This window comes from Budorcas taxicolor, chromosome 9, assembly GCF_023091745.1.
Source record: "Budorcas taxicolor isolate Tak-1 chromosome 9, Takin1.1, whole genome shotgun sequence".
NCBI lineage: Eukaryota > Metazoa > Chordata > Mammalia > Artiodactyla > Bovidae > Budorcas > Budorcas taxicolor.
Window position 1 is genome coordinate 29,897,999 of NC_068918.1, and position 27,922 is coordinate 29,925,920.

Here is a 27,922-nt window from a genome sequence, read left to right on the forward strand (position 1 = left end):
AGCATTTATCTGGCACCTACTATGTAACAGATACTTTTTTTCTTTGTTTAATTTAACCCAAATGACTATAGAGCCATGTCCTCCTCAGAAAAGCTTCTGTGCCACCTGGGCTGGGAATTTTGGCACCTTTGATAAAGGCATTCAGTGAGGGCTAGAATGTAGCCCTGGGAAGGAGAAAGAGCAGAGGACAGGGAAAACACTACAAAAACTCCCCAAATAATAGTTTTTCGTCAAGAATTTTTTTTTTACCAAAATGTTTTTTCCAAAAAGCCTATCTTTTTTCCCCCCATTTTGCCAAATGATATGATCACTGACTGAAATAACAAAGTTCATATGTCACTGTTTTTTCATTTGCATTGTATATTTATCAGCTCTATTTTCTCTGAGTGAATTAAGTCATTAGTATAACTAGAAATGAAATTACGGAAGCAAATAAAAGTGCACCAGTCCTGGGTACCTGGACTCCTGTGTTGACTCTGAATCCAATTCCTGGTCCTTTTGTATCCTTTGTAATTTACTCTTTGAGGGCAAGAATTAGGCGTATTAATAGATGGCATTTGATTACTCACCTGTTATATCATTAATGGCTTAATTAGTTGACTCATTAATGCCATACTTGTGGAGTGGAAAGAATATAAACTTGGGAGTCCCACTCGATGCTTGAGCCATGTAGTGGTGAACCAGTCATCCAGCTTCTTCATCGTCTGGTTTCCTCATCTATAAACTTGGAGTCAGAGAGGGCTTAGTACAAAACCTTTGCGTTCTCAGGCTATAACATCTATAGGGTTGAAGTTGGGACTGTGACTTCAGAGTTGCCTTTGAGACTGCCACCAAAAGATGTTCTTGAAATTCAAAGTAACTCAAAGTAGGTCTCTACTGTGGTTGAGATTCTGACTTAGAGAAGAGAGAGTTTGGTTTTTCTCTTGTATAAAACCAGGAGACCGCCTATGGAGATCAAAAACAGTGGAATCAAACAGAGGAAAGAAAGTAACTGGCATCTGGCTTCTGTGATCGTGGACAAGTCCGTTCACTCCCGGGCCTCAGGCTCCCAGTTGCACACTGAGGAGGCAGATCCGCATCCCATTTTAGTGAGCCTAAGAATCCTAGTATTCTGTTTGGTGGATTGCAGCCCAGGATAGTAATTCAATCCAACCGTGAGTTCCACAGAGGAATGATGTTTGCTAACTTGGGGACCAGAGGGCCTGTAAACTAGAGGTACAGAGACATAAGTATGAATAACAAAATGTATCAAACATTTCCTCTTGGTGGGTTGTGTGGCACTTAACATTCATTCTTATCTTCTTCATAGTCCTCGGTATCTAGAGTTTGTATAATTATGCCTAATTCCCTTCCTGTTCTTTCAGTGCATAGGCTGTGTGTTTTTCCTCTTCCTGTCTCTCCATGCCTTACACAAATAGACATGAATTGCCCTTCTGTTGGTTGAATTCACTCATTCATGTAAAGCAGCAGCAGTGTGATCCAGGGTGGAGTGAAGAAAAGAACATCAGGGTTAGAGGGTCTGGGTCATATGCTGTCACTTCCTGGCTGTGCGAGACTGGGAAATCAAACTAGCCTCTCAACCTCAGAATGCCGGGCCTGGGTGCCCTCCCTCCTGGGTGTCTGTGGTAATTAAATAAACTTACGTAGTTGAAGCCATGAGATGCAATGCAAGTGACTGAACATACACCATCATTATGATTACATCAAAAAACTGAGACAGGAATAAAGCCTGGGAAAACATACGCAAAATGTTGAACAGTGATTCTGTTAAGGTCTTGGGATTACAGGGGTGATCTTTTTTTTAGTTTCTCTGTTTTTCAAATGTTCTGAATCATAATTCTTTTGCTTTAAACGGTGGCCTTTAAAAATGTGGTGTCTTATTATTACTGGCTTGGTCTTATTGGTTTCCTTGGAAAGTCTTGCTTTCCACTCCCAAGGCCAAGGTTCCACCCGAGGCCCTCCCCACCCAATCCCGGTCTCCTATTCCAGCCCACGGTCCATCCTGAGCTCTTATGCCAACACTGGCTTCACTCACCATTACTTTTATCACACATGAAAACCTTCGCTGGCTCTCTTCCTTTTTCTCTGTCTTCAAAACTGACTCCTGTGCCCAACCTTCAGTCCCATGATGTTGCAGCTGCACATTCTTTCCAGCCACTCCCAGAGCTGCTTCAGCCCACCTTAGCCAGTCTTCAACACCAATTTAGGGGACAACAGCCAGCCAGAAAATGTGTATGTTGGCTCAGACAGTATTCTTACAAAGTTTGAAGCAACCTTTAAAAACTAAGATTTCACATACAAATCCAAATTTCAACATTTCCTTTCGGTAAGATTTACCAGACAGATCATTCCCTCACAGGTACAGTGTGGAAACAGTTGATAGGAGCTGAGAAGCGCCTGCCCCCTCAGATGAGGCCTGTGGTCCCATCACGCTCAGCAGGGCTTCTGCTGGCCTACAGGTTACCTTTTGGAAACAGTAAAGAAAGGTATTTTTCCTCTGGGTAGAGGCAGCCCCACCCAGAGTGCGCAACTTGGCAAAGCCAGCCAAGGCTGGAAAGATATCAGTCTCTACTCTCCAACTGGGCTGGATTCTCTTCATTAAGGGCCAGCTGGCATGACCATAGGCATCAGCTCTGCCCCCACAACAAATGCAGCTAGGTATCTGGTCTCTGTAGGCTTATATATCTAAAACCTACAGAGTAATGGCCATCTGGCTCCAACTCCACTTATCTGTGGGACTCCCTCAGCTCTGCCCTCTGCTTCATCTCCACACTGTCTTCTTTCAGTCACAGGATGGCTGCCAGAGCCAGTCATGCTGCCTGCCTCTTTATTCACCTGCGGATGGAGAGAATGCCGTCACAAAGCCCTCAAACAGCCCGAGCTCCACTCCAGTTGAATCACTCCTGTGCCAAACCATTTTGACTGGGACAGTGCCAGGCACTGATTGGCTCAGGTTTAGTATCAGAACAATCACTCTGGCAAGGTGGAATATATGCCAGTGATTCTCAGTAAAGGTGTTATTAAAATTTTGTCCAGAACAATTCTTAGCTGTGCCCTAGTAGCAAATCTCATGCCACATTTAGCGTATCTAGTACCACCATCCTATGGCAGCAGTGCATCCCAGTCATTGGGATGTGACCACAAATGCCCACAAACTGGTTATAGCCAGACATTCCTGCACCTGAAGGTCTTGCTGAACTGACTGGGCTGGAACACAATGGAGAAGGGTAGTTCCTTAAAAAACAAAGTCCAGTTCTATAGGAAGGTGGGAGAGGGGGGATTAATCCTGGGAGAACAGTCCAAAGAGATTCATTATACTTTCTTCTAGGTAGGAAAGAAGACAAAAAGGAAGAAAACTGTGGATGCTCAATTTTTAACATGTGATTCCCCTTCAGGTGTGCTCCTGGTTACTATGGAAACCCCTTGCTGATTGGAAGCACTTGTAAGAAATGTGACTGCAGTGGGAATTCAGATCCTAACCTGATCTTTGAAGATTGTGATGAGGTCACTGGCCAGTGTAGGAATTGCTTACGCAACACCACTGGATTCAAGTGTGAACGGTGCGCACCTGGGTACTATGGAGATGCGAGGAGAGCCAAGAACTGTGCAGGTACAGTGCTGTGCACACGACTGCAGCCACCCAATGGGCGCACGTGTGATAGGAGCAGGCCAGGTGGATTTCTCTTGGGGACATACTGCAGTTACCCCCTTGACACTTTTCCAGGGTAATATGGAGGCTCAAGGTATGCATCCCACATTCATAGGGGTAGATATTTTTGTCACGACTAGTGTATCTTAGCTCACAGGTAGAATGGACCATGAGACACTTAACTCCAGTGACCTTTTGTCTTATCATCTATATGTCCTTCCAGTTTTGACCAAAGAAATAAATCAGACTTCTGCAGATAACCTATCATTGACCAGAGGACTGAATGAAATCTTGCGTGGTTCACATCAGTTTTCTTATTCTGCAAACTATGTCTGTCTTTGTAGTTATATTTGGTAAAAATTAGCATTTCAGTGAAATAGATTAGCAAATCCAGAAGTAGTTTCCTCCCCGTATTTCTTCAAATTATCAGAGAAAATAATTCAGGGATAGTATCTTCCTGGTTAGACTTCAGTTAGACTGAAAAGTACCAATTTTATTTGGGATTTCTCCAATCCATTTACCTCAGAGAGTGAAGCTCTTCAGAAGTAAAGTTAAATTGCCTTCCTGCAGGATTAAAGGGAGGCTGAGACTGAGTATTCCTCCTCTTATGTGCCTTTGAGATGAAGAAGACTGAGGAAGGGGTATTGTGCTCTTGTGGCTTGCTTCAGTTGGAGATACTCTCACTGAAACAGGTTTCCACTTAAAGAGATTTTTAAGAAGTGAAGAGTTTGAAATTGAGAAGAAAACAAATATGGTGTGCAAAAGTCACAGAAAAGTAACCATGCCTCCAGGAAAGCTGTGTGCACAGAAGCATAACCCCGAGAATAACAGAGGGAGGAGAGGAGCACTGTGTCCAGTCAGACTAGAGAGAAGTGGGCATCAGAAAGAGGGTTGGCAAAGCCAAAGACTTAAACATCGACATCCTGATTCTCAAAATATTAACTAAACTCATGTTTAAATGACATGATTGCAGATCACTCTTAGAAAAGAAGCTAATGTTGGAAGCAATAATGCATGACCTTGCTGAAGTGTTTCATAAATCTGTATTTTGTGGAACATTTTAACAGCCAAAATGTAATAAATGTATGTTATCCTTGAAGCCAATTTTTTATGATTATTCTGTAAAGACAGTTAAGAGGTGGGAGGAAGTTCACAATTCTATTCCAGTTTACTGCTAGCCTACATAACTGAAGAAATCCTTTATAAATATTAAAAATTAATATCCACTCCAAAATGCACTGGAAAATGAACAGTCTGGTGAGATTGAGGTTTTGTTTTTGTTTTTTCCCCAAAAAGCATTCTTGAAAATCATCAATAGATTAATAATGGGCTCTCAAGTCTTCTAAACTCATGTAAATATGGTCCTAATTCTTTTCACAACATTGTTCTCAGCTGTCCCACTGGTAGCTATCATTGGGAGGTTTGGAGTCAGTCTTGCCAAGGGTCAAGCCCTGTAGGAGCCAAGAATCGCTCTTGGGTCCCCTCACTCCTAGTGGGCGGCTCCTCGCTCACACCTGGCAGTAATCAAACCTAGACTTGGATTAAACTGGAGAATCTGACTGCGATAAAAGGATGACTTGGATTCCAGCTGAATGATGGACTCTGTGATCATTTTGTACCTTCCTTGAAAAACTGACCCGGATCTCTTTGGACTGAAGCAGTTACAAAGTCATGTCAGAATTTCAAAAAGTTGGGACAGGAACCCTAGAATATTGAGATTTATCTACTTTTGGCCCAGGGTCACCTTTGAAAGTCTCACCAAGCTGGGGCTTAATTGGGTAAGAGGAGTAATCCCTAAATCATGTATTCCTCATGATCTTAAGAAAGAATATAAATTAATCCCCACTGAAGAATTATATACTGATAGCAAGTATTTCTGCAAACCACAAAACACTGTGATATTTTAGGCATTAAGAAAATGAATCCCTAATCTCTTGTTTTTGTTTCCCACAGCGTGCAATTGTGGGGGAGGCCCATGTGACAGTGTAACCGGAGAGTGCTTAGAAGAAGGCTTTGAGCCCCCTACAGGCATGGACTGCCCAACCATAAGTAAAAATAACAGTACATGATTGACTAACCCCACTTTCTCTAATATGCTGCAGGTGTAGGATTAAGAAGAGCTATGCAATCCCACCCTCTCTAGAAACTGAGTCCCACTGTTGGCTTTAACCCTGTCTGTGCCTCAACCAAATGGACCCTAAGCAAAAGACATTCATTCCACTTGATTCCAATTGGCAAATAGCAAGTTGCATTTAAACAGCTCTATATTAGAAAAATTACTTTTGTCAAGTCTTTAAGTTCAACATCTTACTTAGTAGGTAAAGTTGGAAATACAGTTCCCAATGACTGAGTTCATTTTAGGTCCTTTTTCTATATTATCTTTTCAGGTCCTCAGATAATGTAATCCATAGACAATGCTTTACAACATTTGGTAAACTCATATACCCAGAGATTTAAGTGCTTTCCCCAGATCACTCCAAATCTGAAGTGGTACCAGTAACATAATATTCAATCCTTATGAAAAGGAGCAGCCTTCTCTCTTTCCTGTCTCTCCTGTCATTCAAATCATGAAAGTGAAAGTGGATGTTGCTCAGTCGTGTCCAACTCTTTGGGACCCCGTGGATTATACTGTCCATGGAATTCTCCAGACCAGAATACTGGAGTAGGTAGTCTTTCCCTTCTCCAGGGGATCTTCCCAGCCCAGGGATCGAACCCAGGTCTCCCACATTGCAGATGGATTCTTTACCAGCTGAGCCACAGGGGAAGCCAAGAATACTGGAGAGAGTAGCCTATCCCTTCTCCAGGGGATCTTCCCGACCCAGGAATTGAACCAGGGTCTCCTGCATTGCAGGCGGATTCTTTACCCACTGAGCTATCAGGGAAGCCCAATTCAAATCATGAGTAGGCCTAATAGTCTACCTGCTGAAACATTTCCAAACAAACGCCCAGAGCCAGTCTTAATGACTTCTCAAGCATCCTTTAAGCCAGTAGCCTAGAAAAGTCCATGATTGATTTTTAGAAGGATTTAAGGAAAGTTTTGCCTTAGAAAGCCTTCTATCAAGAAAGTAACTAATATTTGGCTTTAAGTAGAGTGTTTTAAAGACTACTTTAATATTAGATATCCCTTCCCCCAAACAAAAACATCTTGGCCTCTCAGTCCCTCTGGGCACAAGAGATTAATATCACGATGAATCCCATATTAGAAGGTGACATAGGATGGAAGCCTCAGGCTGGGCAAAGTTTGCATACTGACAGCATCGGTGATCCTCTATGCACAGTCACTTTAAGGACATCAAGGTGCCTGCTTGGCCTCTATGTGTCTCCTCCACCAGCCTGCTGTACTGGCTGGGGAGTTTCCTTAGAGAGAGCATATGAGGAAGACTGCATTAAACTTCAAGTAACAAATTAACATATTAACAACCATTAACCCTTTAGTCTTCATTTATCAGTTCTCTAGAAGAGAGTACCTCTGGAGGAAAGAGGTTGGAAACAGAAAAATTTCAAAGAGTGTCCTTAGTGTGTCCCAGGAGGGCATTGGATTGTGGGGGTGATGACAGTGGTCAGAGGGACTCGAATGTGAAATGCAGGAAGCCGCGAGAAACCGCCACCCTCCTCACCACATGTGCAGGGTCGTCAGCTGTCAGAGAGTAATATTAGCAAACAGTGAGGTCCTGCTGACCTGTTCAGACAGGAGGTCAGGCCATGGGGAGGCACCGGGCCATCCGTGGAGTGAGGAGAAAGCACTGGAATCTGAACAGTCAGTAAGGAAAGCTGCTGGGAGAGGAGAAATGGCAGGCGAGTTCCATCTTCACTGGCCAGCACCAAGCGGAAACCCACAACCTGACGTGGAGGGCATCCTCCCAGACAGCTTTCCCCTAACCAGAGAAAAGTGGGGAGAAGGTTCTTTTCAGCCACCCACCGTCTCTCAGATGCCTTGCCCTTTGTGCTTCCTTTCCTCCTCAGCTCAGCCATTAGCGTTCATGGTAACCTGCTTTTCAGTGGCATGTTTTTTTTAATGTTTTAAGCAGGGATAGTGCCCAACGTACACTTTGGTCATCTGAGGCTCTCTGAGTATAAGGACTAGTTCCATGGTCCAGAATAGCCCCTCAGGAAACAAAAATACGAATAGTATTAACCAAGGAAGGGCATATAATGACCAACTTCGAGCAGCATGCTTCCCAGCTGACCTTTGATTTTGAGGAAATGACATGCCCGTTGTACCACCAGGCTGCGATAAATGCATCTGGGATCTGACTGATGACCTTCGGTTAGCAGCGCTCTCAATTGAAGAAAGCAAATCTGGCCTGTTGAGTGTGTCATCTGGTGCCGCAGCTCATAGGCATGTGAACGAAATCAACTCCACCATCTACCTCCTCAAAGTATGCAGGAATGGTGTACTTTCCGTGTATTTTCACTCTGGTTTCACAGGGTCACTCCTAGTACCTCCTACCCTTTTCTTATCTGAGTCCACTAGTTATATTACAGATTGCTAGTCCTTGGAAATTATGAAAAGTTGATTATAGTCATGCGCTCCATCCTAAACCAGGAGCTGTCATCTATGAGAAAGGTTAATGGAAAATGAGATGCCTGAAAAACTAGTATCTATGTACAAAGCTATTGATAGAGGAGAAACACTTATTTTCTTAAGCTGTACATTGGTTACTTAAGTCAACATAACAAACATACTATTACCTTAGCTTCAGTTTGCTATGTTTTCATGGGTTTCTCTGAAAACTAATACGTACACTGTTCTCTCTTTTTCCTTTCTTTCCTCCCTCTTTCTTCTGCCCTTGCCATTCCATCTCACTGACACACATTTTTTCTCATTTTTCCGTACTCAAACACACAAGCATGCTCATATGCTCTGTTTCTCTTCTTTGATCTAGTGGTTAAATCTGATAAGCAAGTTAAAGGCAGACAGTAGTCAAAAACTGTAACATGCTTATATATCTAAGCTTTAAGAGGTGTTTTTTCCCTCTCTAAATTATAGGCTTCTGTCACAACCAACAGATACTTTTTAAAACAATGATAATCAGCTGAAAGGTTAATAGAACTAATACCAGTATACTTTTTTATTTTGTTAGTCAAATTAACGTGGTGGTTAAGAGCATGAATTTTGACACCAGAATGCTTAGATTCAAATCCCAGCTCTGACATTTACTAGCTTTGCGACCTTGAATAAATTATTTAACCTTTTTAGTTTTCATTCCCCTCATCTGAAATTGAGGATAATTATTACACCTGTCTCATGGGTTGTTGAGAGAATTCAGTGAGTTGTTATATAGAGAGCAGTCAGAATAGTATCTAACATAGAAAGTGCTCAGTTCTCTGCTTTTAGGAGGTACAAATAATATCCACAGCAATTGCCCAAATCGGCAAAGTGTAGAACAAAATAAAAATCACAAAGTTGTAAAGCTGGATGAAGTCTTAGTAAGCACTCTATTCCCAGTTGAGGAATTGTTTTTTGTCCAAACTCATCTATTTGGACATATGAAGGCAGTAATTCTCAGAGGAGTCACCCAGACTCAGTCCCCCTGATACTGCTTGAATCCTCTTTCCCCAAAAGGACAGCTTCAAGGTAGAACTAGTTATTATATCAGATATAATAGTTTTGTAGCTGATAGGAAGTCAGTGCCCAGATTGAAGGACTTACTCCAAATTTAAGGAAAGCTACACCTGGTGCAAACTCCTCAAAAATGGAAATGAAAAGGGCAAATTGTCTGAAATAAAAATAATTGTTCTCCTTACACTAGAAAGAGGAAACATAATTTCTAGAACTCAACTTTCATTGATCAAGGTGGGTTATCATTTCCTCGAAGACCTGCCGGAATTGAAATTTTAAAGCTCAGACACGCAAAGCCACCGCCCGTCTCTATTGAGCCGTTTTGCAAATTTGCAAAAGGTACCCTTTCCTCAGAACCAGCACAGCCCACACCAGATTCTCCAGCCTGCTGAGGGGAGCTCACAGAATTTCTGTCCCCAGAGCTCTCAGTCTCCTCATGCAGACCTCAAATTTCATACCAGCTGGCAGTAGCCTGTGGACCCCACTATTTTGAGAATAAAGGCTAACTCTCTGCTGTAGTCCTCTTACACTGAAAGGGTTTTCTGTTTATTTTTATAAGCCTGGTGTGCACATCTACTGACTATGGAAAAATACGTATTTGGTTTTTTTAATCCACAGACAAAATTGTCAGAAAGAGAAAACCAGTATGTCCTAAGAAAGATACAAATCAACAATGCTGAAAACACAATGAAGAGCCTTCAGTCTGACGTGGAGGAATTAGCTGAAAGGGTATGTATTTGGTCTCTGAGACTAACTTCGATGAGGGATTTAGCTAGTGTGAGACTGGCTAGTCACAAATGACTGAGGCTTAACACAGCCCAGAAAAAAAATACAGGGACCCAGGTGCCTTAAAATAAATCAAGGCAAAACCTGAGGATAAAGTTAAACACTTGGTCTCTACTATATCTTCCATTTTGATGGGTTTCCTTGAAAACCCATGTTTATGGGGAACTTTCGTTGTGTTTGCTGCTGGTAAATACCCCTGATATATATTTCATTTGGATATTCGTTCGGCTGTTTGCCTTAACATTTTATGGCCAAGAGCTGTAGAGCGTCCAGAAGTAAACTTTATCACATAGAATACAACCTTTAAATGTTTGCTACAGCGTGCGTTAAATAATGAAAGGAAAGAGGAGAAACTGTGTTGCGAAAGCAAGTTTGCAGTTTGGCTGGGGAGAAAGAACACTTTGGATCCTCATTTTTTACCATATACTATTAATAAAATGAACTTCAAACAGATTAAAGACTTTAGTTTAAATCTACAATTTTCAAGAAAACAGAACTAGATAATTATTAAATCTTGAAATAAAAATACAATTAAATATAGTGTGAAGAATTATAGTAAAAAGAAATAACAGATAGATTTGACAAGGTAAAATTGCAAATACTCAGTAAAACAATTAAATAAATGAAAAAAGTCTGTGAGACTAAGAAAAATGTTGAGGGAAATGTGGCTTGTAAAAGCGCTCACAAATTAACAAAAACATTAAACCATGAGCAAAGTCATTCCCCAAGGGTCTAATGGAAAAATATCCATCTAATAAAAAAATAGAAAATGCAACTAAGCTCCAAGGCACCATGTTTAATATACTAAAATCTTTAACACATTTTTTTCCCCTGATTATGTTCCACCAGTTCTGCCCAGAGTACCCTGGAATTTCTGCTTTCAGATACTAATATTTGACATAAACTGTTGTTCTTTTCAGAAACAATTCTCATTTTCTGCAAAAATAATGGTTAAAATGACTCTGATAATCTCTTTGACCTTGGACCTCTTAAACTAAGAGATTATGCTTCTAAAAATATGAATTACTTTAATTGAATCCTTAGAAGAGTCAACTGCTTTTAAATGCATATAAAAATTGTGTCCCCCTTTCTCCATGCAATAGAGCATATTAATCCAACCATCAGCATTTAAGGAGCAGTGAGATCTCTTAAATTTCAAAGGAAAATACCACGAAAGAAATCTTTGTGAAACTCATTGTAATTTCATTTCTATGTCATGGCTGGAACTTGCTGGAAGTGTCTCAAATTCTTGAGGAAATGTTTTCACCAAGATTAGTTCCTCCAATAGCTTAGATACAGAGTTACTGATTGTTTTCTTGTACAGTTTTCCTACTTCCAATATTATTTAAATGCAGGTTTTCATGGGGAGGAAATAATGTAAGCTTCAAAAGACTATCACAATAGAAAAGGCTCCTGAGCAACAAGAACAGCCCATCAAAGCAGGAAGTTGACGATAAAGCTACTAGAACATTAACCCAGTTGTTTCCATTGATTCTTACTGAAAATAACATCGTTCTTGTTGTGATATCAACAGTCCTGATGGTACAAGAACCTGCTGAAACATTTTGAAACAAACACCCAGAGCTAGTCTTAATGACTTCTCAAGCATCCTTCAAGCCCTTGGTCTAGAAAAGTTCATAATTGATTCTTAGAAGGATGTAATAAAAGCTTTGTCTTAGAAAGCCTTCTATCAAGAAAAGTTCACAATATTTAGCTTTAACTAGAATGAAGAATTTCACTGTAGATTCCCTCAGTGTGGTAAAAATCACAGTAATGTTGCCTCTGAAAATTGAAAATGTGGTTGATCCTTGAACAACATGGGTTGGAACTTCGAGGATCCACTTACACACAGGTGTTTTTTGATACTATGGTACAATGGTATTACATGATCCACAGTTGGTTGAGTCCAGGGATATAGAACCTCAGATATTGGGGCCAACTGTAAAGTTATATGTGGATTTTCAACTGTATCAGTGCCCCAAACACCTGCATTGTTCAAGGGACAACTGCACCCTCTGTATGCAGAGTAGCTGTTACGTGAATCTAATGTAACCCAAATCTCACAGTTTACATTAACTTAAAGTTACTGGGTTTTTGCCCCAACTTCCATATCTAAGCTTCCATATCTAGCCCTCTTTTGATAAATCCTACTACCTCTTCCCACCCCATACTTATGGAAATTTACCTGCCTCCTGAGAAACCTGTATGCAGGTCAAGAAGCAACAGTTAGAACTGGACATGGAACAATAGATTGGTTCCAAATTGGGAAAGGAATACGTCAAGGCTGTATATTGTCACCCTGCTTATTTAACTTATATGCAGAGTACATCATGCAAAATGCCGGGCTGGATGAAGCACAAGATGGAATCAAGATTGCCAAGAGAAATATCAATAACCTCAGATATGCAGATGACACCACCGTTATGGCAGAAAGCAAAGAGAAACTAAAGAGTCTTTTGATGAAGGTGAAAGAGGAGAGTGAAAAAGCTGACTTAAAACTCAACATTAAAAAAATGAAGATCATGGCATCCAGTCCCATCACTTCATGGCAAATAGAAGTGGAAACAGTGAGAGACTTTATTTTCTTGAGCTCCAAAATCACTGCAGATGGTGACTACAGCCAGGAAGTTAAAAGACGCTTGCTCCTTGGAAGAAAAGCTATGACCAACCTAGACAGCGTATTAGAAACCAGAGACATTACTTTGCCAACAGAGGACCATGTAGTCAAAGCTATGATTTTTCCAGTAGTCATGTATGGATGTGAGAGTTGGACTGTAAAGAGGGCTGAGCACTGAAGAATTTATGCTTTTGAACTATGGTGTTGGAGAAGACTTTTGAGAGTCCCTTGGACTGCAAGGAGAGCACACCAGGCAATCCTAAAGGAAATCAGTCCTGAATATTCATTGGAAGGACTGATGCTGAAGCTGAAGTGCCAATCCTTTGGCCACCAGATGCGAAGAACTGACTCATTAGAAAAGACCCTGATGCTGGGAAAGGTTCAAGGTGGGAGAAGAAACGGACAACAGAGGATGAGATAGTTGGATGGCATCACCGACTCAATGGACATGAGTCTGAGCAAGCTTTAGGAGATGGTGAAGGACAGGGAAGCCTAGCATGGTGCAGTCGATGGGGTTGCAAAGAGTCAGACATGACTGAGTGACTGAACAACAGCAACTTCTGGGAAACCTCTAAAGGATACCCATGCATTTTTGTTCCCAAAGAGCTGCTGCTCAAAAAAGTCTCGATTTTGCCACTGCTGATCATGTCTGTAATGAAATACCAAAGCCTCTGTCAAGATTCCACTCTCCCATGTTCCCGAACACACCATGCTCAGAGCCAGAGTGAACTAGGCTACAAGCAGAAGTGAAGATAGTGACCCTCTCCCAGTCTCAGTGCTGCCCTTTGCCATCTGGATCTAGAGCCCAGTCTCCCAAGAGCTGGCTCAGGAGGGTGCCACACTGTTCCCTACACTTCTCCATCTCCATCTCATCCTTACTCCTTCAGCTACAGCAGCATGTATGAAGACCTTTAGGATTGGAAGGAAAGTAGGTCACTTCCATACATCAAAAGCCTCATCTCCAATCCTGATAAAAAGACAGAACAAAAAGTCAAAATATGTTTTAATTACAGTTGACCAGAAGACTGTAGAATTTCAGCCTTGGCATTGCAGAATATTAACTAAAAAAGCAAGGAGTAGAAGACAATGCTGAAGAGGCTCTCAGAGGCCAAATCATGAAGACCCTTGCCCACTATGCTCATCCTATGGACTTTGACAGATATTGGAGCATTTACCTACAACAATGAGTTGATTAGGTGCGAAGTTTCAGAAACCTTCCTCTGCAGTGGGAATGATAAATTGGTGAGTTTAAGACTGAAGACAGGGACACCAGTTAGTAGACTGTCACAGTAATCCAAACAAGAGCAGTCAGTTGCTACCTTGTCTTCATTGGAAAGGAAATTGCAGTGAACTGGGATAAACTGAAACTAGTGGTGGAGAAGAAGAGAGGCCGGAATGGCAAGTGAAATCAAAGTGATTCAGTGACCAGCTAAATATGAGGAGTTGCAAAGATGTAAGCTGTTCGACTTGGAAAAATAAATGGCCAAGACTGATAATTCAGAATGGATTCTCTGGACCTCGTCAGGTGAAGTACCTGTGGATGCCAGAGATTTGAGTCTGTAGCTCAAGAGAAGAGATCAAGGCTGGAAAAGTATTTCAATGTTTAGGAGATAGTTAAACCCAAGTAGACATCACCGTACAGATTGTGAAATGGCACACCAATATTCCTACTGCCGTTTTGTCCAGCACTGCCTCTGTTTATGCTTGTCTTAGAGCTATTATTAAAAGATCCCCTTTCACTCTCAAAAGAGTCTGGGCCATGCTAGCTAATGATTACCATCCTCACTCAATAGAATAGTATTCTAGGTACACTATACTTTATTCCCTGTATAGTAAATTAAATTCTTGCCACCTTTTACATCAAATATGTGTCAGAATTCACTGCTGAGGTAAATGATTAATCCATTTATAATGCTAAACATCAACCAGCTTACAGTTGTGAGCTAATTTTTTAATACAGTTTTACTTAGAGCAGGGTGCACCTGTTTTACCATGTGCCCATATCATTATTTTCCTTCCATAATCAAAGTTAAAGAAGACCGTAGAACTTTCAAATAAGACATCACTGTATATTATATCCAGTAATTTTGCAGTTTAAAGTAACAGATGTTCCTCTTTGCTGCTGTCTTTTTTAAAATATGTATATCTAAGCGCCCTCTGGTGTTGGTCAAAAGAGCTTGTCTTTGAGTTATCTTCTAGCTATCTTTCATTACTTCAGTGAATTCAGAGTTTCCATATCAAGAAATAAATGAACACAGTAATAACAATAAACCTTTTCCCTTGAAGGATGAAGCCAAAGTCAAAAATATGCATGTTGTATTTGGTAAATACAACTGAATTTAAACTGGACCAAAAATCAACTTCTTAAAAATTTTTTTAATGTTTTATAGGTCTGTGTCCCTGTTTTTTAAAAGCAGGGAGGGATGAAGTTAAGAATAAGATTGATCTTATTTTCTGCATCATCTAATTTTAAAGTGACCACAAAGCTTGTGTTTCCAGAAAGCAGTAGAACAGGGCAAGAGGGAGATTGAAACTGTGGGAAAAGAACATGTGACTCAGATTGTTGTGTCCATTCAGAGAGCACACATTTCAGCGAAGGAGCTGCAGTATTGCTGCATGGGGAGCTTTGTTTGCAGGGATGTTGGATACAGTGCGGATGGAAAGCTCCTGGGCATGTGTTTGCTAGGATACCATTTCTGCATTCTCCTCCTTGAAGGGCCGATGGCTTGGGTTATGCTTTGTGGTGGTGGTTTAGTCACTCAGTCGCCTCCAACTCTTTGTGACCCCATGGCCTGTGGTGCTGGGCTCCTCTGTCCCTGGGATTTCCCAGACGAGACTACTGGAGTGGGTTGCATAAAAACATTCCAGGTAAAAGCATGGCCTAATCCTCCCACCGGAACAAGAGATGAGAGAGATTTGAAACAGCCACTCTCCTGTTCTGGGGGCCTACCAGCCAGCACTCTGTGTAGCAGGTCACCTGGCAATCCAGGCAGGTACAGCTCCTTTGTCACAGAGCTGAACCAGAAAGACACTGGGCAAGGCAAGTGGGCGCTTGATCAAATGCCAGACTGAAGAAGTATCCCACCTCTTAAATATAACCCATGAATCCGTCTTTCTGATGCCACAGTAAGTACCCATCCCCATGCTGTGCATCCAGGCCGGTGTCCTGGCCTTGAACTATTTTTTTAAGACATGCTTCCCTTGTGCCTCAGACAGTAAAGAATCTGTCTGCAATGCATGAGACCCAGGTTCGATCGCTGAGTCAGGAAGATCCCTTGGAGGAGGAAATGGCCTTCCACTCCAGTATTCTTGCCTAGAGAATTCCAGTATTCTTGCCTAGAGAATTCCAGTATACTTGCCTAGAGAATTCCATGGACAGAGGTGGCTGGGATCGCAAAGAGTTGGACACAACCAAGTGACTACATTTTCACTTTACTTTCTCCTCTGTCTTTATACACAAAGAGAGAAATACACATGTACACGTGCACACCCACACATCCTTTCTTCAGGAGCCACATTTGAGTTGGGGTTTCATCTTGACAGATCCTACGTGTGAGTTCTGAAACAGAGTTGGAAGAATGAAATCAGCTTCTCAGAGAACTTCATTCACTCTGAGCCAAAGCTGCTTGAGTAATTATTTGTACACAAGTGCCTTCAGTGTTGATGGGAATTTGGAAGGCAGCACTGAAAATAGCGTTTAGCCTAGTGAGCGTAATCCTTTCAATCTCTGTGGTAATTTAGTTGCAGCAGTGGCTGGACCACCCAGAAGCCACTGGATGCATGGAACATTTTGAGATCTGCCTGCTTTCTCAACATGTTTCCCTTTGAACCCTTAAGCATTTCAGTCAACACAATGTCAAACTGATCAGCAGACATGGATAATTCCCTAGTCTGGCATCTTGAGATACAGTAAAAATTCAAAGAGTAGGTTACTTATGAAAGATGGGTGGTTTGGATTGAACTGTGACTGATGGCTTAGGAATAGAAATAGCATCTGTAATTCTGAAGCTGGTCATCACATCCATCTTCATGCATGAGTCCATTTTATGTTACAGAACTTTGGCATGTCAGGGAAATTTATGTTTACAGAATACATTATGCTCACCCACCCCCACATGCACATACACAGCCTTCCTTCTCGTAAAATTAATCTGGTGTTTATACGGATTATTTATAGGAAAGCCAAGCTTCAAGAAAGGTCCAGTTGGCTCAGAAGGAAAGCATGGATACCATTAACCACGCAACTCAGCTTGCAGAGCAAGCCCACAATATGAGGGATAAAATCCAAGGTAAATATACTCTCTACTGGTTCAGCTCCATGTTAAGGAATCAGTCATGTTATTAACAGCAATAAAAGTAATGGCTACTGTTAGTGTTTATTGTGTGCCAGGGCCTGTTGTTAGAGAGTTACCATTTCAAACTCATGTAAGATCTTCTTTCACATTTGTTTGTCTGGGACTTCTGAGCACTCATCTCTACTTACTGTCTATTTTCAATAATAAATGTGGAGAGTAGAGGAAATTTCCTGACAGTCCAGTGGTTAGGACTCAGGCAGTGCAGCCAAAAGGAAAAAAAAAAGAATGTACGTTAAAAATCATTCCTTTTCCACACATTTCACAGAAGTGAAATGCCAGTATACCTTTCCAGTAGAGGAAATTACATTCTGTGTTGTCTCTAAAATGCAAGTTGAGTAGGAGTCACATTTTTCTCAGTTATTCACAGTGAAAACCCTGCCTTTAGAGCGGCAGTCAACTGTCCACTAATCCAAGTTATCCTGCGCTGTCCCTCTGATGCTGTCCTAAGAACCAGGCAGGTGCATACTCTGGTCCCCAGTCCAGAAGAAAAGCCAAGAAGGGGTGTGGAAGAGTTCTTTGCCTTAAAGCATAAAGCTGTCAGATTTTACCTTTCTTCTTGTGGGTTTACTTACTTGTATTCCAGCTTCTTATAAATGCCGGCTGCATTTTGAAGGCTATCTTGATAGCACGCTGAAAGCAAGCCTTCAGTTTACCAACAGAAAACAGGCGATTGCTTTGGTTCTAAGATAAAGAGAATTTACTTGGGTTACACTCTGCTAAGATACAGTATTTGTGTGTTTCCATAGTTTTTATTATCTTATATATTAAGAGCTGGATGACAACTACAAGTACATCTCAAGGGCACAATGACAGTAAAGGGACTCACAATGGAAGATTCTTATCTTTATACTGAGGTAGAGGGAGCATATTCCAGGACAAGGGATGTATTGAGCCAAGATTAATCATTCGCTGTATTTCCTTCGGTGCCCATAATACATAATAAAAACAAATGGTATGCATTTCAAACATCCCCTGCTCCCGTCCTTACTATTTCATGCTTTTGCATCTACCAATAAAATGTTCTTTCCCTATAATATTTTATAGTTAAAATTGATTTGTTCAAAAAGTAAGATTAAACCTAGATTAGCTGATCTCATCTATTTAAGAAATAAATGTCCCTCTCAGCAGCAGATAAAGCCAGCATCCTAGATCTTAGCCATTCAGGAAAAAAAAAAAAAAAAGGCAGTTCACCTTTGCTGTCTAACTCAAATTTTGATTCTAGGGTATTTTATTTGGAAGGAATCTGAGCCTTCTTATTTGACCCTTAGGTCATAGGATAAGAAGGAAAAAATACAAAAGAAATGTAAATAGAAAACAGTAATTTCCATCAGTTTCTATCTTTTTAAAATAATGTATGAACAGCCTTCAAAGACCAAAAGCATAAATGTTATTCTCTGTATTTCCTTTTTCTAATATAGAGCAGACATGGCTAAAATAAAATAAGCCAGATTGTAAATATAATATCTGCATCAAAACGCCAAGAAATTCAGCATTGCCAATGCTAGATCTAAGGAAAATATATGTTTAGTTTACTTCAAGGGTTAATATTTTAGACTTTACTTGAGAAATGAGTATTTAATTCCTTCTTGAGTTTTGTTTAAGCATATCTTAGTTTCTCTAAAACTTTTATCAGTAATATTTACAGTACTGAAAACCTCTTCCCCCATTTATCTCCCTTGCTTCAGAATTCAGGGATGCTGCACAACACCAATAGTGTGTCATTGCTTATTCCCAGCCATCTCTAAAATAACTATTGGTGACCTTCAAGCTATTAGCCATATAAAATACAAGCCCTTATCCTGGTATAATTTATGTGAGACCAGTGTTGTTTACCCATCTTGTCTGGCCAACCACATAGATCATAGTAAACCATAGACAGACAATTTCATTTATGCCAGGAAGATAAAATGCTTCCTCCTGGAGCTACCGTAGGATAAGGTGGCAATTACATAACTTTCATCTGATCATATATAGTAGGAAGAGGGAGCCAGAGGCCTGCTCAGCTCTGCCAATATTCAGGCAACCCATCTAATGCCTCTGAGCCTCAGCAGTCCCTCTGGTTCTGAAATGGATGCTACTTATGGATGTAGGCTGAGAATGACCCAGAGTCAGAATTAAACAGTCTTGCCAGGCAGTTATACCACAGAAGGCAAACAGCAGTTGCAAAATATATATATATATATATATAAATGATTAAAAGCTCACATCTTGCTGTAAGAAACCTCTGTATTATATCTAGTCTGTACAACAATCTGAAAGACTCACTTGAGCAGCCATCAGTATACACTCATTTTGGCTTAGAGCTTAGGTAAAATCCTTGGCTAAATTACAATTAATATCTCCAGGGCCTCCTATGTGTGACAGGTGATACATCAGAACACTTTTTCCAAATTATATATTTTATTATATAAAAGATTGATCAAAGACCCTAGATTTGTGTTTCTTAAATATTAACAGTTTTGAATCACAGTGAAATCAGACTCATCTGAAATCAGAGCAAACTTTGCATTAATTCCACTCTTGTTCTGAAGTTGCCAGATAAAAAGCAGAAAAGAGTGACTTCCTTTGGTTTAAGCTCTCCCTGGAATATATGATGAACTCCAGGGCCAGCACCAGTATTCTCAGCATGACCATCACCACGCTGTCTTTGCATCGGGTCTCTGTCTCTGCTTTAGGATCAGCCCTGCCCGTTCCCCTCACTGTTTGTGTTTTCAGTGACGTCACTGTCAGACTCCCCATCACCTCTCCCTCCTGCCTTCTCTCACCATGCCCTTCCTTTCAGAGATCAGCAGCAAGATGCTGTATTATGGGGAAGAGCAGGAACTTAGCTCTGAGGAAATCTCTGAGAAGCTAGTGTTGGCACAGAAGATGCTTGAGGAGATCCGACGCCGTCAGCCTTTCCTCACCCAACGGGAACTTGTGGACGAGGAGGCAGACGAAGCCCATGAATGTAGGTATATTCAACTTCTAGAGGCCAGCACATGTCTGCTTCCTTTGTGAGTCCATGAGAGGACACCCAGTCACAGGGCAACGTTTGGTCAAAGCAACCAGTTCCCGATATTCAGAGTCACTGAGCATTTAAAGTGGCCTCAGGGAGTTCTTCAGGACAGCTTGACTCTATATATATATATAGACCAGGAATTTTAAATCCAGACCCAACCTTCAGGTTTTGAGAAACTGCTGAGATTCCACAGGAATCTACAAGATTTTACTCCTGAGGAGAGAAAATAGGAATACAGCAGCTAGTGAAAAAAACAGGAGAAGGAAAGCGAAGGGAAGCAATTCCCAGAACTTCAATAAGAGAAGTCTCATTGAGAAAGCAGTAAAGATGTAAGGAAGACCAGCAACATTCATGTTCTGATATCCGTGAGTGACTTTTAATGACTTTGAAACCTCACTGGAAATTTAACATTCCCTTTAATGACTAATGTAAATAACAAACCACAGTAGTATTAGTGAATCTATGACTTGGTCACTATATCAGTTATCAATTACTATCTCACAAGCTACCCCAGACATTAAAACAATAAGCATTTATTTGTTCATGATTTCATAGGTTGGCAGTTTGGGTTGGACTCCACCTAGACAGGTCATCTCTGCTCCATGTGGTGGAGTTCACTCACATGTCTGGGGTCTTAGCTGGGATAGCCGGGCATCTCCCTCCATGTGGGGTTTTATTCTCTGGGGAGCTCACTGAGCTTGTTCATTCATTCCATTGGTCAAAGTGAAAGTGAAAGTTGATCAATCATGTCTAACTCTTTGCAAGTCCATAGACTATACAGTCCATGGAATTCTCCACACCAGAATACTGGAGTGGGTAGCCTATCCCTTCTCCAGGGGATTTTCCCAACCTGGGGATCAAACCCAGATCTCCCACATTGCAGGCGAATTCTTTACCAGCTGAGCCACAGAGGAAGCCCAAGAATACTGGAGTGGGTAGCCTATCCCTTCTCCAGGAGATCTTCCCGACCCAGGAATCAAACTGGGCTCTTCTGCTTTGCAAATGGATTCTTTACCAACTGAGATATGAGGGAAGCCCTCTGTTGGTCAAAACCAGCCCAGATTCATGGGTGAGGAAAAAGACTCAACTCTTGATAGATGAGTTACAAAAAATTGTGTCCATTTTAATCTACACAGTCAATAAAAAGAGGCTACAGGTTTGTGTATCATATTTTAGTTGTCACTGTTATTTCACAATGTTAAATTCATCAATAATTCAAGAATTTTAGTAGTTACTGGTTTCACCTCTAAATCTTACTAGTTAATACACTGATAAGGAAGCACATGTATTATTAAATTACCAATTTTTATAATCTTTTTTGTGCTACATATTTTATCTTTAAAAACATATAAGAAGGGATCTGAAGGCTTTGCCAGGTTGTAAAGGGGCCCATGATACAGAAAGGGTTAAGAACACCTACATTAGATCATTTTCCTACAGTTGTCAGTATCAACTTCTGTTAAAACTTATTGTGAATATTTTAATAGAGGAGTATTTTTGGCATAAAGGTGTATTGTGATAGCAGACTTACAAGGTCTTAGAAACAGTAAGAAATAAGGCAGAATCTCAGGCCCGTTTCTAAGTCCAGATGAGGCCAGCAGTCAGGAAGCTTGGAGCTCTCATGTCACAGCCAGATGCTTTGCCTATCTGGGGATTTAACAAGACTACTCTAGGGAAATGGAACCAAATACATCTCCCACTTAGCAGCCTTCCACTGAGTAAAGGCATTTTTTCAGCCACTTCTCTACTCAGCTGTGAACTTGTATCTTCTGCTCATGATGATGAAAGTAAATACAAAACCTCAATAAGACAGACTGATAGTCCCTGGAGAAAAAATAGAATCAAGGTACAGAAGCAATGCATGTAACTTTGATTAGAGAATTAAGACATAGGCAAAGTTTAAGAATATTTCATTGCCATTTTATCTTTCAGAATAATGATTCCAGAATAATGATTAAGTTTGACCTAAATAAAGGAGCTAACTAAAAATAGCTGCCTGGAGAGAATACAGAAGATGAGTGGTTGTACATTTGCCAATAATAGACAAAATAATTGGAGATATCTCTAATAGTAAAACTGTAGTATATCCAAGTTTCGTTTGTATGGTAAAACTATTAATAATCTGTGTAATAATCAACCTAGTTGAATGACATCATTTCCACATAAAGCAGCATCTTGACAGGAAAACTAATCAACTCCCTTTTTAGCTGATGGTGGTCTAGGACGGTCCAAATCCTACAAAATAGTATTTAAAACTTCAAATAATGGGGCCATTTTTGTGACCAACAGCTTCAACCGCTGTTGCTAAAGACATCGCCTGCCAAATTTGCATCTTTGCTTCTGGGGGCTGGGATGGGAGGAGAAGGGAGGAGCCCAGACTGAGTTTCTGTGTACCTTTCTCCCCAGTGCTGAGCCAGGCTGAGAGTTGGCAGAGGCAGTACAATGACACTCGCTCTCTGTTTCCTGTGGTCCTGGAGCAGCTGGACGACTATAACGCCAAGCTGTCAGACCTCCAGGAATCACTTGACCAGGCCCTTAACCATGTCAGGGATGCTGAAGACATGAACAGAGCCACAGCAGCCAGGCAGCGGGACCATGAGGTACAGTGGACACTAAATGTAAATGCGTTTGGGGCATATATTAATACAATACGAAGTTATCCTAAGACGAGACAGTTGGTAAACAGTTTTTAAAATATTGGTACATTTAAATCTTTATTTTTAAAATTAGCTGCACATTTTTTGCCACTGTCATTTGCTAATATACGTGTGTACAACTAAAATCAAGTTGAAACTGTTGCGGTTGTTTAGCTTGTGTGTTGATTAAGAAGAATGCAGTTGTTCTTCGTGCTTCTGTCTGCCTGTGTTGGATGTATTTCTCTTGCAACTGAGAAAACAAGGCGTAATTCTTGTGTATAACTTCTTTTATACCGAGAGTACTAAAAATGCCAAAGCAACCCAGAACCGTGTTTCCTGTAAGGATATGTGTGATTTTGGAAGGGCCTGATTAGCAAATCTCACAGCCTGACTGGTCAGCAGCTGCAGAGATAGGGAGTCTAATTCAAGCTAAGGTCTTACAATTACAAAGAGGTGAAAAAATTTCCCAGGCTTGGCCAGAGCTTGCCAAAGTGGTCACCTTACGGGGCCAGGATTTGTGCATGCCCACACCTCCAGATTTAGAACTGGTGGTGCTCACACTTCTACCCTGAGCAATACATGCGCTCACACCATCACTGTGAATGGTCATTTTCTGATAGGAAAACATGTGCCTCTAAAAACAGTGTCAGAAATAGGAAGCAGCTATGAGCAAATTCATTACTTCAATTATGTTATCAGCAAACCCAACTTAAATTAGGTTCTCCATCCTGATTTTCAGTCATCACTACCTTTCAGTAAGTCATTGTCAAATTTCCTAAATAAAAGTGAATTGTACTTATTATCGCCATTTTGCACCATTGGAGCAATCTCTTAGCCAATATTTTTTTAGAATAATAATGGTCAGGATAGCATTTTTGTTTAAAAACAAAAACATGATTATCTGGCACAACAAAATTATGCGTGTAATACAAAATAAATTCTTTAAGCAGAATTTAAGAAAGTTACTGGGACTCATCCTTATCCTTGAATTTTTCCCACCCTCACATCCTGTCAAAACAGGATCTGGCCCATTTTACCTTTGGAGTATTTTTAACTATCTTCCTTCTTTTCTGTTCTTGTACGACTTCTTCAGTGTGGGCCTTTGTTATTTCTCAACTAAAATAGCCTCCTCCACTGCCCTCCATTCTTGCTTCTGTATTGTGATCATCTGCTAGTAGATGTCTCCCCCACTCACCATAAGTGTTTTAATATCACATTTCCCTGTAAGAACTACAGTATGGCTTAAAAAAAAATGCCCAAATTTCAGTCCTTATACAAAACCAAAATAACCACGAAGTTCAATCATTTTGATGTGTGCAAATAATAGCCACACAACTAGTGATTACATTATTTGTCTTCCTACTCCCAATGTGAAAGGATAACAGAATAATAAAAATCTTTATCAGATGAATATGAGATTCTGTCTATTTAGGGACTCTGATAAACCAAAGTTCCACCTTCCCAAGACTTTCTGTCTCTTTTTTTTAAGTATGAGCAGACTTTTATTTTTGGCATATGTGGATACTGAAGCATGCTAAAAAATGCTAATTATGTCATTTTTCACTATTTATTAGTTTCTAAATTTTCTTCTGTTCAGATTGTCCATCTCTCTGTAAGAATATCTGTTTCAAAGCTAATTTTATTCATTTCTGTCTAATTCTGTATCTGGCGAGTGATAGAAGCCCTTTAACTTGAAGCACATCGTTTCCGACTCCTACCAATGAGCTTATCAGGCAGTGCTGTTTGCACATGGTTTGGAAGCTTGGTTGTTACTTCAGGGTGTTAGCTGTGTTCCCATAAGGCAGCTCAGATAGACGAGCTTCTGGAAGGGGTCATATCTCAGATTCTGTAACGAGAAAACTGCTCTGAGAGATCCAGATAATGCCAATCTTTTTCACCCTTCTTCCTTACGTACTTTAAAATATTGCTTCTGTGCAGAGCTGTATAACTACCTGTCCTTGTGAAGACAAGAATGGTTAACCCCAGATAGTCATACTTTATTAAGCTTGATGGATTTTGAAGGGCAATTGATTCTTTTTTAAAAGTTCTTACTTTAAGAGGATGTTCAAATGAGAAGCTTTTCTGTCGCTAGACCTATGTCTTCCCCTGTAGCAAGGTATGTGGAGAAAATGGGTTTCATTCTTCTTTTCCACTAAATTAGAAAAGAGTCCAGGGAGTGAGACAGGACATTAACAGGAACTTTAAAAGTTTTAAAATACGTCATTCAAGTGTAGGCTTTTGTAATGATTTCTGTGATATCGTACCATAACAAGAATTTCAATTCCAATTTAAATTACCATTTCTAAAGTAATTTCAGCTCATTTTTTACTTATATTAAAAAATGAAGCTTTTACTTTTTCCCCTCCTAAAGCTTCACTCTATGTTCCTTTCAATCTCTGAAGTGCCACAGTGTTTCTTCAGAATCACAGCATCCCTGCCTGTGAAACTCCAGAGTGGCAAGTATAAATCAAAGTGTTCATCAGAAAATATATCCACACTTGGAACAACCCAATGGAAAAATGGAAATTTCTCCAAAGAAATACAAAAGGCCAAGAAGCACATGAAAAAGATACCCAACACCACTAATTATTAGAAATGCAAATAAAAACTGTGGTGAGCTGTCAGTTCACACTGGTCAGAATGGACATTATTTAAAAGTTTACAAATAACAAATGCTGGAGCGGGTGTGGAGAAAAGGGAACCCTCCCACAGTGTGGGTGGAAATAAAAATTAGTGCAGCCACTATGGAAAGCAATATGAAGATGCCTTAAAAACTAGCAGTAGAACTACCATATGACTCAGCAGTCCCACTCCTTGGCATATACCTGGAGAAAGTCACAATTCAAAAGGATACATGCACCCCAGTATTCATAGCAACACTATTCACAATAGTGAAAACATGGAAAAAACCAGAATGTCATTGACAGATGACTGGATGAAGATGTGGTATATACATACAGTGGATACTGTGTGTGTGTGCTCAGTCGTGTCTGACTCTGCAACACCATGGACTGTAGCCTACCAGGCTCCTCTATCCATGGAATTTTCCAGGCAAAATTACTGGAGTGGGTTGCTGTTTCTTTCTGCAATAGAATACTACTCAGCCATTAAAAAAAAGAACCAAATAATGCCATTTGCAGCAACATGGATGCCACTAGAGATTATCATACCAAGTGAAATAAGTCAGAAAGAGAAAGACAAATACCATATGATATCACTTACATGTGGAATCTAAATATGGCACAAACGAACCTATCTCCAAAACAGAAACAGACTTGTAGACAGGGAGAACAGACTTCTGATTGCCAAGGAGGGGTGTGGCAAGGCAGAGGGATGAACTGAGAGTTTGGGGTTGGTAGATACAAACTATTATGTTTAGAATGGATAGACAACAAGTTCTAACGTGTAGCACGGGGAACTATATTCAATATCCTGTGGTAAAACATAATGGAAAAAGAATACAGAAAAGCAATGTATATACGTGTGTAACTGTGAGAGTCACTTCGCTGTACAGCAGAGGTAGCACAGCATCGTAAAATCAACTATACTTCAATTTTAAAAATTTTTGAAAAGGAAAAAAAGGAAGAAAGAGCTCCCCTGGTAGCTCACTGGTAAAGAATCTGCCAATGCAAGAGACACGGGTTCTATCCCTGGTCCGGGAAGATCCCACGTGCTGCAGAGCAGCTAAGCCTGTGTGCTACAGCTACTGAGCCTGAGCTCCAGAGCCCAAGAGCTGCAGCTGCTGAGCCCATGTGCCACAACCACTGAAGCCCGTGTGCTCCACAGAGAAGATCCCTCAGTGAGAAGCCCACGCGCCACCACTAGAGAGTTGACCCCGCTTGCTGCGACTAGAGAAAAGCCCGCACAGCAACAAAGACCTAGCACAGCCAAAAATACATAAGTAAAAATTTTTAATATTTTTTTAAAAAGAGGGACAAACTATATCCACACTTGGGCAATTTACCTCTTCAAAACACCTGAGCATCTAACATAAAGAGTAGGAAGAAGCGAGATCAGAATTTTACACTTTGATATTAGGGTCACTTTAAATTTCTGAAAAGACTTTCAGATTCTTTTATATATAGTTTATTCCTGTCCAGATGAGCTATTTGTGCCTGGCCCAAAGTTAGCACATGATAAATGCTTTCTGGAATTAGGTCACTTTTCAGTGACTGCAAATACGGAGCCTGTGTTCAGTCCCGTAGCCTTGGCCCCACTTCACATTTATGGGGAAGGAATCAGAGGCCCTCTTTGGAGTGTCAGTTCTCTTTGATGTGGTGGCACTGTAAGTAATAATCATAACTAAGTTCTTCAAAGCTCCTGAGGAGCTTACTTTCATTGTCTCCATTTTATAAATGAGATAGCTGAGCCTGGGCTAGGTGGAATTCCCTAGCGTGGCACAGCAGTTCAGTGGTGGGTCTGAGATAGGATCTGTCTGAGTGCAGTGACAGCAGGCTGACAGCACTCTCCCTAATGCCTTCCTTATCTAAAGTGGCCTTCTCTTTCTCTCTCCCTTGCTTTTCCTCCTGCAGAAACAGCATGAGAGAGTAAGGGAACAGACAGAAGGCGTGAACGCGTCTCTGAGGACGTCTTCTGACTCACTGATGATGCCACGACTGACCCTCTCAGAACTTGATAACATAATAAAGGTAAGGACACATGTGACTTTTTCATGTTAGTATTCATAGTAGGTTAGAACATTAGCTCAGTGTCACAGAGGAGCAATCGACTCCATTCTATCAAGTTAGGTGGCGTTGTTAAACTAAGATCAGGTGACTGCAATTTTCAGTTTCTTTCATTGTTCAGTTGCCACTAGCCACATATGGCTACTTAAATTTTAAATTACTCGAAACGAAATAAAGTTTAGGACTTCCCTGGTGGTCCAGTGATTAAGAATCTACCTGCTAATGCAGAGGACGGAGGTTCAATCCCTAATCTGGGAAGATTCCACGTGCCGCAGAGCAACTTAGCCCAAGCGCCACAATTGCTCTGAGCCTTCATGGTGCAACTACTGCTGCAAGCCTGCTCACCCTAGAGCCTGTGCTCTACAACCGAAGAAGCCACCACAGTGAGAAGTGCTCGCCTTGCAACTAGAGAAATCCCTCTTGCAGCAAGGAAGCCGAAAGTAAATACTTTAAAAAAAAATTCCTCAGTCACATTAGCCACGTTTCATGTGCTCAGTAACACCACATGTGGTTGGTGGCTGCCATTTTCGGCAGCACAGCCAGTCACAGAAAGTTCTGTTGAAAGTGCAAATGTAGATGCGTCCTACTCACTCTTTACACGTAAGTTGTACGTTTAATAAAGCTGGGATT

At 40.8% G+C, this 27,922-nt stretch overlaps 1 protein-coding gene across 1 annotated transcript in view; it reads left to right on the forward strand.

Annotated features, from left to right (window-relative positions):
* Positions 1–27,922, forward strand: part of LAMA4 (laminin subunit alpha 4) — a 144,324-nt gene that overhangs the window by 58,670 nt on the left and 57,732 nt on the right. The window contains exons 5-12 of the mRNA XM_052645687.1: positions 3,396–3,610; positions 5,603–5,698; positions 7,877–8,028; positions 9,831–9,941; positions 16,793–16,904; positions 19,753–19,920; positions 22,378–22,571; positions 27,140–27,256. Coding sequence (XP_052501647.1) covers positions 3,396–3,610; positions 5,603–5,698; positions 7,877–8,028; positions 9,831–9,941; positions 16,793–16,904; positions 19,753–19,920; positions 22,378–22,571; positions 27,140–27,256 — 1,165 coding nt within the window. The remainder of the gene's footprint in view (positions 1–3,395; positions 3,611–5,602; positions 5,699–7,876; positions 8,029–9,830; positions 9,942–16,792; positions 16,905–19,752; positions 19,921–22,377; positions 22,572–27,139; positions 27,257–27,922) is intronic.